General features: G+C 41.5%; 1 protein-coding gene across 5 annotated transcripts in view; it reads right to left on the bottom strand.

The window, feature by feature from the left end:
* Window positions 1–13,666, bottom strand: part of LOC124605181 — a 179,876-nt gene that overhangs the window by 66,889 nt on the left and 99,321 nt on the right. For all 5 annotated transcript variants that reach the window (XM_047136697.1, XM_047136696.1, XM_047136695.1 and 2 more), the window contains one exon: window positions 6,053–6,202. In XM_047136697.1, the coding sequence (XP_046992653.1) occupies window positions 6,053–6,202 (150 nt within the window). The remainder of the gene's footprint in view (window positions 1–6,052; window positions 6,203–13,666) is intronic.

Here is a 13,666-nt window from a genome sequence, read left to right as displayed (position 1 = left end):
TTAACAAGCTTTTTGCTGCTTCTGACGGAATTACAAATCACTGACAAACTAAAAATTTTCATTTCCTCTCCCTGAACTTTAGTTCCCTTTCTGAATTTCTACTTAGTTTAAGATGTAAAATAAGGGGAAGGAAACCACTACATTATAGTGGATCGATGCGTGGAGCACAGAAACACACGAAACAAAACAGCATTCACAATAACCTTCAAGCAATATCTCTTTTTCTATAGCTTGAAAGCTAGTGCAAATGCTATCTCCTGTTGCGTGTTTCTGTGCTCCATGCATCGATCCACTGTAAGTCAGGGGTTGGTTTTCCCTTATTTTACGTATGGGTCCACCCAGCAAATTTCCATTATTGTTTCTCACTGGTTTTTTGAATTATATAAATTTCCTACACTAGCTGGTAAATGTGGGATTAAACAAACTTTAAGTGTTATTATACTGTTAACTATTACATGGTTTTGCCTATGTGGCCATTCTGAAGTGTAAAATATAATGCATTAAATGCATATATCTGAGTTACAGTCAATGTATCTGTCTACGTCAAACGAAATATATTCTTCACAAAAACACATGGAACGGGCTACAACCCTATCTCACTCCCTTCTCAATGACCGGTTCCTTTTCTTGTCCTTAAACTCATAGATATTTGCAGTCTGATTTCTGTAAAGTTACAGACAGCCTTCAGCTGCCTGTACTTCATCCGTCTTCCCTTCACACTTCCAAAGAGTGTATTTCCCCATTATAAAAAGCTTTCTCTAGAATCGTAATATGCTATGAATATGGATTTGCCTCTCACCACTCTATCATCTAAGATAGACTTAGTGCATAATGTTCCCACACACAGTAGTTCCATTGCGGAGCTCGTGATTCACAGATGCAGTACACAAGGTAATTCCTGAAACTCGTGACTGATCTAATTGATTTGGGTGGTTAGCCACGTAATGTGGGCACTGCACGATTTCTTTGTGCTAGTTCCTGTTTCTGAGTTGTTCTGTAATCTACAGGAACTGATATTTGCCATGATCATACAACGTAAGCTTTCACGGCCAGTATTGTCTTCACTTAAAACTTCCGGACTGATAGGCCGTGGTCGAAGTATAAAACTCGACCCTGACGTTTCGTCTCCGATTGCGGGAGACATCCTCGGAGGCCGCTGTACCTCCGAGGATGTCTCCCGCAGTCAGAGACGAAACGTCAGGGGAGAGTTTTACACTTCGACCACAGCCTATCAGTCTGGAAGTTTAAAGTTATGATATTTGCCATGGTATCTTATTACCACGTATAAATGTCATTGTCTTCTTGAGACAACAGGCAGACTTAGGCAGCACTATCTATTGCTTCCCCCCATGAACCATAGACCTTGCCGTTGGTGGGGAGGCTTGTGTGCCTCAGCGATACAGATAGCTGTACCGTAGGTGCAACCGCAACGGAGGGGTATCTGTTGAGAGACCAGACAAACGTATGGTTCCTGAAGAGGGGCAGCAGCCTTTTCAGTAGATGCAGGGGCAACAGCCTGGATGATAGACTGATCTGGCCTTGTAACACTAACCAAAACGGCCTTGCTGTGCTGGTACTGCGAACGGCTGAAAGTAAGGGGAAACTACAGCCATAATTTTTCCCGAGGGCATGCAGCTCTACTGTATGGATATATGATGATGGCGTCCTCTTGGGTAAAATATTCCGGAGGTAAAATAGTTCCCCATTCGGATCTCCGGGCGGGGACTACTCAGGAGAACGTCGTTATCAGGAGAAAGAAAACTGGCGTTCTACGGATCGGAGCGTGGAATGTCAGATCCCTTAATCGGGCAGGTAGGTTAGAAAATTTAAAAAGGGAAATGGATAGGTTTAAGTTGGATATAGTAGGAATTAGTGAAGTTCGGTGGCAGGAGGAACAAGACTTTTGGTCATGTGAATACAGGGTTATAAATACAAAATCAAATAGTGGTAATGCAGGAGTAGGTTTAATAATGAATAAAACAATAGGAATGCGGGTAAGCTACTACAAACAGCACAGTGAATGCATTGTTGTGGCCAAGACAGACACGAAGCCCACGCCTACTACAGTAGTACAAGTCTATATGCCAACTAACTCTGCAGATGACGAAGAAATTGAAGAAATGTATGATGAAATAAAAGAAATTATTCAGATAGTGAAGGGAGACGAAAATTTAATAGTCACGGGTGACTGGAATTCGATAGTAGGAAAAGGGAGAGAGAGAAACGTAGTAGGTGAATATGGATTGGGGGTAAGAAATGAAAGAGGAAGCTGTCTGGTGGAAATTTGCACAGAGAATAACTTAATCATAGCTAACACTTGGTTCAAGAATCATAAAAGAAGGTTGTATACATAGAAGAAGCCTGGAGATACTAGAAGGTATCAGATAGATTATATAATAGTGAGACAGAGATTTAGGAACCAGGTTTTAAATTGTAAGACATTTCCAGGGGCAGATGTGGACTCTGACCACAATCTATTGATTATGAACTGTAGATTAAAATTGAAGAAACTGCAAAAAGGTGGGAATTTAAGGAGATGGGACCTGGATAAACTGACTAAACCAGATGTTGTACAGAGTTTCAGGGAGAGCACAAGGGAACAATTGACAAGACTGGGGGAAAGAAATACAGTAGAAGAAGAATGGGTAGCTTTGAGGGATGAAGTAGTGAAGGCAGCAGAGGATCAAGTAGGTAAAAAGACGAGGGCTAGTAGAAATCCTTGGGTCACAGAAGAAATATTGAATCTAATTGACGAAAGGAGAAAATATAAAAATGCAGTAAATGAAGCAGGCAAAAAGGAATACAAACATCTCAAAAATGAGATTGACAGGAAGAGCAAAATGGCTAGGCAGGGATGGCTAGAGAACAAATGTAAGGATGTAGAGGCTTATCTCACTACAGGTAAGACAGATACTGCCTACAGGAAAATTAAAGAGACCTTTGGAGAAAAGAGAACGACTTGTATGAATATCAAGAGCTCGGATGGGAACCCAGTTCTAAGCAAAGAAGGGAAAGCAGAAAGGTGGAAGGAGTATATAGAGGGTCTATACAAGGGTGATGTACTTGAGGGCAATGTTATAGAAATGGGAAAGGATGTAGATGAAGATGAAATGGGAGATATGATACTGCGTGAAGAGTTTGATAGAGCACTGAAAGACCTAAGTCGAAACAAGGCCCTGGGAGTAGACAACATTCCATCAGAACTAATAAGAGTCGAGGGACATGAAAGAGAAGCAGTGGTTGGGAAGGGAGTGAGACAGGGTTGTAGCCTCTCCCCGATGTTGTTCAATCTGTATATTGAGCAAGCAATAAAGGAAACAAAAGAAAAGTTCGGAGTAGGTATTAAAACCCATGGAGAAGAAATAAAAACTTTGAGGTTCGCCGATGACATTGTAATTCTGTCAGAGAGAGCAAAGGACTTGAAAGAGCTGCTGAATGGAATGGACAGTGTCTTTAAAGGAGGATATACACTCCTGGAAATTGAAATAAGAAGACCGTGAATTCATTGTCCCAGGAAGGGGAAACTTTATTGACACATTCCTGGGGTCAGATACATCACATGATCACACTGACAGAACCACAGGCACATAGACACAGGCAACAGAGCATGCACAATGTCGGCACTAGTACAGTGTATATCCACCTTTCGCAGCAATGCAGGCTGCTATTCTCCCATGGAGACGATCGTAGAGATGCTGGATGTAGTCCTGTGGAACGGCTTGCCACGCCATTTCCACCTGGCGCCTCAGTTGGACCAGCGTTCGTGCTGGACGTGCAGACCGCGTGAGACGACGCTTCATCCAGTCCCAAACATGCTCAATGGGGGACAGATCCGGAGATCTTGCTGGCCAGGGTAGTTGACTTACACCTTCTAGAGCACGTTGGGTGGCACGGGATACATGTGGACGTGCATTGTCCTGTTGGAACAGCAAGTTCCCTTGCCGGTCTAGGAATGGTAGAACGATGGGTTCGATGACGGTTTGGATGTACCGTGCACTATTCAGTGTCCCCTCGACGATCACCAGTGGTGTACGGCCAGTGTAGGAGATCGCTCCCCACACCATGATGCCGGGTGTTGGCCCTGTGTGCCTCGGTCGTATGCAGTCCTGATTGTGGCGCTCACCTGCACGGCGCCAAACACGCATACGACCATCATTGGCACCAAGGCAGAAGCGACTCTCATCGCTGAAGACGACACGTCTCCATTCGTCCCTCCATTCACGCCTGTCGCGACACCACTGGAGGCAGGCTGCACGATGTTGGGGCGTGAGCGGAAGACGGCCTAACAGTGTGTGGGACCGTAGCCCAGCTTCATGGAGACGGTTGCGAATGGTCCTCGCCGATACCCCAGGAGCAACAGTGTCCCTAATTTGCTGGGAAGTGGCGGTGCGGTCCCCTACGGCACTGCGTAGGATCCTACGGTCTTGGCGTGCATCCGTGCGTCGCTGCGGTCCGGTCCCAGGTCGACGGGCACGTGCACCTTCCGCCGACCACTGGCGACAACATCGATGTACTGTGGAGACCTCACGCCCCACGTGTTGAGCAATTCGGCGGTACGTCCACCCGGCCTCCCGCATGCCCACTATACGCCCTCGCTCAAAGTCCGTCAACTGCACATACGGTTCACGTCCACGCTGTCGCGGCATGCTACCAGTGTTAAAGACTGCGATGGAGCTCCGTATGCCACGGCAAACTGGCTGACACTGACGGCGGCGGTGCACAAATGCTGCGCAGCTAGCGCCATTCGACGGCCAACAAAGCGGTTCCTGGTGTGTCCGCTGTGCCGTGCGTGTGATCATTGCTTGTACAGCCCTCTCGCAGTGTCCGGAGCAAGTATGGTGGGTCTGACACACCGGTGTCAATGTGTTCTTTTTTCCATTTCCAGGAGTGTAAGATGAATATCAACAAAAGCAAAACGAGGATAATGGAATGTAGTCAAACTAAGTCGGGTGATGCTGAGGGAATTAGATGAGGACCTGAGACACTGAAAGTAGTAAAGGTGTTTTGCTATTTGGGGAGCAAAATAACTGATGATGGTCGAAGTAGAGAGGATATAAAATGTAGACTGGCAATGGCAAGAAAAGCGTTTCTGAAGAAGAGAAATTTGTTAACATCGAGTATAGATTTAAGTGTCAGGAAGTCATTTCTGAAAGTATATGTATGGAGTGTAGCCATGTATGGAAGTGAAACGTGGACGATAACTAGTTTGGACAAGAAGAGAATAGAAACTTTCGAAATGTGGTGCTACAGAAGAATGCTGAAGATTAGATGGGTAGATTACATAAATAATGAGGAGGTACTGAATAGGATTGGGGAGAAGAGGAGTTTGTGGCTCAACTTGGCTAGAAGAAGAGATCGGTTGGTAGGACATGTTCTGAGGCATCAGGGGATCACCAATTTAGTATTGGAGGGCAGCGTGGAGGGTAAAAATCGCAGAGGCAGACCAAGATATGAATACACTAAGCAGATTCAGAGGGATGTAGGCTGCAGTACTTACTGGGAGATGAAGAAGCTTGCACAGGATGGAGTAGTGTGGAGAGCTGCATCAAACCAGTCTCAGGACTGAAGACAACAACAACATCTATTGCTTTTTTCAGATGTAATTGTATGTTGTTTCTATTTTACTGGCTTTATTAATGGAGTTATCTTTGTCTTTCCAAGTGTGTCAGTAGTTACCGATTGTGTATACGAACATATGACATATGGATGAGCGTTTACTTCTTTATGTTGTTCTGTAATTATTACCACCTAATATATAGTGCATGAAAATTACTGTGTTGCTAATATGTGCAATTAACCCTAGAAATAATGCATGCGCACGCCAGACACGGCAACACAGTTACCAACAGATCAGCAAACACCCAAACGGAACATGGCCATGCAGAATGTCTTGTGGAATGGAGCACTCATTCCACAACAACTAGCATGGACAGACACCAAGGCGAAATATATCCTCTCTAGAAGAATGATACTTATGTTCTCAAGAATTAAACTATGGCACACCACTCAAAAATGTAATGCACATGCTGAATGGCTGTGTGTGATTACTTACCATAAAAACATTATGATGCAGTGTTGTTCTCCGATCACAGATGCACAGTTTCACAATGATCTTTACGTCAGAGAATTGTATTTGTGCATCCCCTGTTTGCCCTAGGGCTATCTGAGCGAGAGGTACCTCATATTCTGTTTTTGTGCTTTTCTATATAAAGAAGATGAAAAGTAAAATTAATGGTATGAAAATTAATTTGTTAAATAGAACAATTAACCAAGAAAAAGCTTTTGTGAGAATCAATACGTAATTAACATATAAAGCACAAATTATAAGGCATGTATCTGTTAGAAAATGTTGAGTGCTACAGTTAAAAATTCCAGGCTGCAAGGCTGTATTCAAAGTATAAAACTATTCACTGATGTTTCATCCCCGTCTGTGGGAGAGACGTACAGAGAAAAGACGATGCCCTTTTTGCAAGACACTATTGAGGAAATTTAGAGAACTGGTACACGAGTCCACCTGCAGATCAGTTCCACTGTCACCAATGTACGTTTCACATAAGGACCACAAAGATAAGATGAGAGAAACTAGGGCTTGTGGAATACATATGTAGATGTAGATGAACCTACAGGAACAAACATTATCTCTTGATGGCTTCCAGTTTTCCTTGTCCTGGCTCTAATGGAACAAAATCTCATCAGTGCTAGTATGTCAGTGCTTAGTATCCCCATTATTAATGTCAACTGTGTGGTCACTTACCTGGCTGAGTGCTCAGCTAGCTTATATTCCAGAAATCCCACATGACTTGGGATCCAAGGAAAACAACTGAGTAAGCAGTACAGTCAAGATCACGAAGGTTGCAAATAGTGGACAATACTAGTGGTGAGCTTTCTTCCTGATGACAAGAGAGGTTTCTCTAACAAAGAGTGTTGATCCTGGCCTTCAGCATGTACAAAGCATATACCGGGTATTCTGCATCTATTAGAGGCACCATGTTCAAGGATTACAGCATCTTGAAATTCTCTAATGATTAAGAGGAAGCTATGTTGGGAAACAATACAGGTAACATAAGTTTTTGGCCTTGGACCTTGTACATACCTGTGGAGGATCACATGAGGTCAATTCTTGAGAAGGGAGGTGCAAGTCCATATGAAGAATTTGCAAACTTATTCTGATTTAGAAGTCTGTACTGGGTCAGTTGTCACGGGCTTGACACTATTGGGAGTGGAAAAGAATCCGGTAACTGAGATGGCTAGAGAAATGGTGGATGGTAGTTGCATAACTGAGTAGTAGTTGGCAGCATCACAAGAACATACCCAGGATCTTAGCAAAGAAAGGAGGGAGGGTAGGACACAGTCATATTAGATTCACGGTGAATGGCAAAACAGTTCTGAGATTTTATGACAAACTGTTCTAAGAACACTTACTGGAAGATAACAAGATAAACAGAAAAGAGAAAAATCACTCACACATAATCAGCATTTAACAGGATCTCTTAATGTGCACAATGCACAACAAATAGCAGTTGCACTTCTTTGAAAGATACTATCATCTTCTTGTTGAAATGTGTGCCAACACACAATGAACTCCAAACTTAAAGAAAAATAATACAGAGAATGAGGACCATACAGAGAATGAGGACCATACAAAGTCATGCCCACAAGCCACAACAATAAAAGTTTACAGTGATGATTGTCTCCATAAAGAATCATGAGCTATTTCAAGACAAACAATTTCCGTTATTTCATGTCTGCATGGTAAAAGTTTGTTGTGTAGCTAATTGAAGCCATACTGGTAGTGTTCAAAAACTGTGCCACTGTGTAATTATTTTGAAAAATGCTATTTCATACATCAGTTACGAATCACACTTACTGTTTTACCTATTTATTTATGACTATAAATTCAATTTTCAAATAGCTTATCATAAAGACCCCGCATTCCTTAAATTTCAAAGATTTTCCATTAACACTGTTGTTATAATCACATTTTTGCCTGAATAATGTTAAGCAGCATGTGATATTGTCACTGTTACACATGCACACAACAACATACCTTACAGCCGTCTCCAACTGGTGCAAGTTGTTAATGGAGTACCTCTCTGAAATTCAAGCAAAGCTGCAAATGCGCATTCTCTTTTAAGGCCCCCCCCCCCCCCCCTTGCAGATAAAAACAATACTACAATAAAAACAACACTACAATAATTCCAACCATTTTATGAGTGGAGATTAAAATTCTCTTTCAACAAGATAAAAAATTGGCCTGTAAGCCAAATGTGTCTAAAATTTGGCATGTTTGAAATGTTACAGCCCGATAAATCTTAGCCTAATCTCATGCTGTGCTGTGAGCCACAGATACATCAGAATACAGCTCGCCACTTACAAAATGGCACTTTTAAGATGCAGAGTACTGTAAGCCAGGATTGGCCATGCAATAAGTCTCGACAGGACCTTTGACTCTGCCACGAAAATTACTCCATCTCTTAGTTCTTTAAAACCTGGGAATGGACTTACGAAATAACATTTCAAACAAAAAGGCTCTGTTTCATTACATAATAATGGTATGACATTTAAGTATAACAACAGACACACAGCAAAACAATTCAACAAAATAATGTGAAAGAAACATCAATTCAAACACAATAAAAACCCATGCACCATAATCAAAGCCCTGATTTACCCTTTGTCACTAGTTTAGAACACACAAGATGGTCTTCTTACCCTAAACTGAACTCTCTTAATTACACTCACTTCTTTTGACATTCGTATTTCTAAAAAATGTTTAATAGAAGTAAAATAAAGGAAAGGAAATCACTTGCCTACAGTAGATTGATGCATGGAGCACAGAAACACTAGCTTTCAAGCACTAGCTTTTTTCTAACCTAAGTGCACACATTCACACTACAAACTATTTCCACACAATTATTTTTCCCATAGGTGCCCATTATGAGCAGCACAAAACCTCAACAATGTGATGGACTCACGTTAGCGAGAGAACATCTGAAACGGAACCTGGCTCATTGGCATGGGATACTCTTTGCAAACAAGTGAACGCTTTGTCTGATGTCTAATGACTGTCATAGAAGAGGACAGGATGGAAACTGAGAAGATTCAAAGAGCAGCAGCAAATTCCATTATAGGTTAATTTAGTAAGTGCAAAAGTGTCATGGAAACACTGTCAACTCCAGTTTCAGATGCTGCAAGACAGGTGTTCTGCTTCACAGTATGTTCTACTGACAAAATTCTGAGAGTATACACTCCTTGAAGAGTCAACCATTATACTGCTCCTTCCTATGTATATCTCGCAAAAAGGCCGTGAAGATAAAATTATAGAGATTACAGCCCGCACAGAGGCTTACCAGCAATATTTCTTCCCACAAATGACATGTGACTGGAAGAGGAAAGAGGGGGAGTGACTGTTACACAAAGTACACTCCGCCTGGCCGCTAGGCTTGCAGAGTACAGTTATAGAAGAGAGTGGAATGTGCCAATACCAATGAATGCATCAGGCTTGATGTCCCAGCAGTTCCACATGTATGTGAGTCAGTTATGTTTTCTGCCAATATCTTTCATTAATGGCAAATGCCTCTCGTCACTACCATGAACTGCGCAGTGTCAGGATAGAATCCTCCAGTCTAAAGTGTAGCCTTACGATCAATATTTGGTGATGAGATCATTACACTACCACCTCCAGAACATCTCCCTATACGAGGGAGGAGTCAACCAAATGAGACTGCTGTATCTGCTAACATGTACCTAAGTGACTATGCTTCAGATCACTTGCAATTTAAATTATGCCATCACAGGAAACCACCTTCCACGTTGGAAACCCTGGAGCTGTAGGTTACAGGCCCTTTTGATAAGTAATATCTCTACCATCTTGTGAACACTCCACGCTAACAAAGTGTGGGCTGGAGCAACACAGTACTGAATGTTATCTCTGAGTAGGTTTTGATTTCACAGATTTTAAACAATACCTTTACGTTGGTTATTGTTTTGTTGCTATTTTACAGTAAAGTAATAGCTTCTATAGAGCTTATTCTTTCACCGCCTGCTCCCTGGGAACCTACACCCACATTGTTCACAGATATGCAAGTGGCGCAAAACTTATTTGGAACAATTTAATTGTCTGTGTTTGTGTGCTACGGGACGCAGAGTAATGCTACAATCAGGAAAACTGAGTGATGATTTGGAAGGTACAACAGGATTTATTGAAATTCCAGCATTAGAAATCAACCTGCAGAAATGGAAAGTTGTAGATGCTTCAACTGTTGTAATGTGTGTTGTGGAATCAGCCATATGAACCTATTTTTCATTACAGTAATGAAAGATAAAGGAAACACTGATATTTCCAGGGCTGACAGATATTTCTGTTTCTTTTGAAATTATATTTTGACTGTATTAGACATTAACTACTCTGAAACCAGTGCTTCTGACTACTTACAATAAATGACATTTTTGCGTTATGTACAGCTCTACATTACTTTTGACAAGATTTATAATACGGTGGTATTTCCACAGTTCTAAACCTTGAAAAAAATCATCAAGACGGGGAGTGAATCAAGCTTCTACAAGTTAGGGGCAACAATATTGAACATGACGACAATATAATGAAGTTCACAATTTTATTATTTAGCAACCAGCCCAGTTCCTAAACTTGTTTCATTTAAGGTTTTGTTCATATTTATTGAGCTTAAGAATTTGGGAAAACGCAATGTGATTCATTGTGATTTTATAAAAAAGAAAATCAAAAGCCAAAAATGGTTACAGCACAAAGAGACAGAATGGCAGGCAAAACAGAAAGCAGTGCTCCAAGCTTTCCCCTTCCCTCCATAACAGATGGGTCCCTCTTAGCTTAGTGTCTGAATGACCTGCCCCTCCCCTCCCTCCCAACCAATTCATTTTTCCTCCCTAAAGAAGCCACCTATTTCACCGGACGCTAGGAGTATTTTTTTATGATTTGGAAGTTGAGAAACATGTTTCAGATGACGTACAGCACTTGCAAGCAAAGTTCCACACAATAACAACATGTCACTTTTGGCTGCTTATTCTTGTTCCATGATACAAATATTTTCTTAATAACTATGTGTATCAGCACATCATCATCTTGCAGTAGCAGGATGTTGTCATGTACTGCCATCCAGAGATACTGAAAGCTGAATCAAATGTCATGATGTTTCCTACTAAAGTCCTTGTCCAATCCCATGTTTTACACCTTCTTAAATGACTTCTACAATGACAGGACATTCAAGTTAATACTTTTCCATTTTTCAACATTTCACTCTACCTTACACTGCCAAAATGCCACAATTGATTTCCTGCCTGAATTGCTTCTCTGGTATTTTCTGAAGACAGTAATTTTTTTTTATTACAGTAAGATCTTGGTAACTGAGTCCTAGAAATTTGAGAGGGAGTGATCAGTGGCTGAGATGGGTGTGCATACACTGTTTACAATCATGCCCACTTTAGCAGCTATTGTTGTTTCAATTGTCGACAGTCAGCCAGTGTCTGCTCAGGGTCACTGCGGTGTGCATGTGTAGTCAGGTCATGTTATCTATTTATTATTGTTCCTGACATTGTTTCCCCAGTGAGTGCTAACTCTTCAATACAAAACAGGAAACTTCTCTCTTTGGAGACAAAAGTTTTAGCACTGAAAAGATTCGAAGAGGGCAGACTACAAAAAAGATAGCAGCAGAGTTGGACATAGGTGAAATAACAGTTGGTGACTGGCTACAAAACATTTGTGGCAGGGGGAGAGAGGAAAAAAAAAAAACTTAAGAAGCAAAAAATTTTCATTCAAGGCAATTCTTACTCTTAGACAATGCAGGATATCACCCCGATACCGAAGAACTTCATAGTCTAGACATTTAGGCAATTTTTTTACCTCCAATTTTATTAGCCTTGTCCAAGCAATGTCTCGAGGAATGCTGGCATTTTTGAAAAAAATATATTGGCTTAAGTTGTTGCAATCACTTCTGCACTCTACAGAAAATGAGCCCCAATCAATAGAAGCTGCCCTGAAAATATAATTTTTAGGATATTGAATATCGGTTTGCAGAAGCTTGGGATCATTTACAACCAGAAACACTAAAGAGATATTGGGAAATTCCCTCAGAACAACACAATGAAAACTAAAAAAAATAATGAAAACAATAGTGACACAGCATCAGAATAAAATGAAAAGAAATATTTATCATATCTTGTGGGACATTTTTCTAGGTCTGAAAATGCAAACAGCAATTAAGTGGACACCAGCTGATGTTACGCTTCTACAACAGTAGTAATAGTTGTACAGTAGTTCATGTAATATGTATGGGTTCAAAGTGAATGTCTGAGTTTCTACAATTGAACATTATTTCTAAAACAAACTGTAAGTAATATGCTAACTGATGAAATAACTGTTTACTGTAAAAAATGCTGCAAACATCAAGTTCTGAATCTGTTTTTAAATAAAATTTCTCTAAAATTTTTACTCTTCGTGTAATTCAAGTTTTTTCAAATACAAGCTCTATTTGGTCCCAATTACCTTGAATTACCAAGACTGTACTGTAACATCTCAAAGTCTTTTCTGGCTATTATTCAAGTGATTCATTTACGAATTTGTGATATCTGTGTGCTACTCAATTTTCTCCAAATCATCACTTCAGTAGCATGATATTGGTTCTCCTGATGTAGGTCAAGTGGTTTCTTTTCACATCCCAAATCCTTCACTCATTCCAAGAATATCTCTTAAAACTGGGTCTTTAAACTCTGCCTTCTGCAAAACGCACCATTTTTGTAATTACCTGGACATGTTTCAACACCTATATGTCATCCCCTGCATGTCTATTTATTTCAAACCCAAATTTAGCTTGCGAACACAGAAAAAAAAACAGTGAATGTGAGCTTTCAACCCCAAACAAGATGATTAAATTGGAATCATACACACTCGCACACACACACATATCCATCCACACATATACAGACACAAGCAGACATATTTAAAGACAAAGAGTTTGGGCAGAGATGTCAGTCGAGGCGGAAGTGCAGAGGCAAAGATGTTGTTGAATGACAGGTGAGGTATGAGTGGCGGCAACTTGAAATTAGTGGAGATTGAGGCCTGGTGGATAACGGGAAGAGAGGATATATTGAAGAGCAAGTTCCCATCTCTGGAGTTCGGATAGGTTGGTGTTAGTGGGAAGTATCCAGATAACCCGGACGGTGTAACACTGTGCCAAGATGCGCTGGCTGTGCACTAAGGCATGTTTAGCCACAGGGTGATCCTCATTACCAACAAACACTGTCTGCCTGTGTCCATTCATGCGAATGGACAGTTTGTTGCTGGTCATTCCCACATAGAATGTGTCACAGTGTAGGCAGGTCAGTTGGTAGATCACGTGGGTGCTTTCACACGTGGCTCTGCCTTTGATCGTGTACACCTTCCGGGTTACAGGACTGGAGTAGGTGGTGGTGGTGGGAGGGTGCATGGGACAGGTTTTACACCGGGTGCGGTTACAAGGGTAGGAGCCAGAGGGTAGGGAAGGTGGTTTGGGGATTTCATAGGGATGAACTAAGAGGTTTCGAAGGTTAGGTGGGCGGCGGAAAGACACTCTTGGTGGAGTGGGGAGGATTTCATGAAGGATGGCTCTCATTTCAGGGCAGGATTTGAGGAAGTCGTATCCCTGCTGGAGAGCCA

The sequence above is a fragment of the Schistocerca americana genome, chromosome 3 (genome assembly GCF_021461395.2).
Source record: "Schistocerca americana isolate TAMUIC-IGC-003095 chromosome 3, iqSchAmer2.1, whole genome shotgun sequence".
NCBI classification, from domain to species: domain Eukaryota; kingdom Metazoa; phylum Arthropoda; class Insecta; order Orthoptera; family Acrididae; genus Schistocerca; species Schistocerca americana.
The sequence above is the reverse complement of the archived record's forward strand: the minus strand, read 5'-3'. Positions and strand labels throughout refer to the sequence as shown.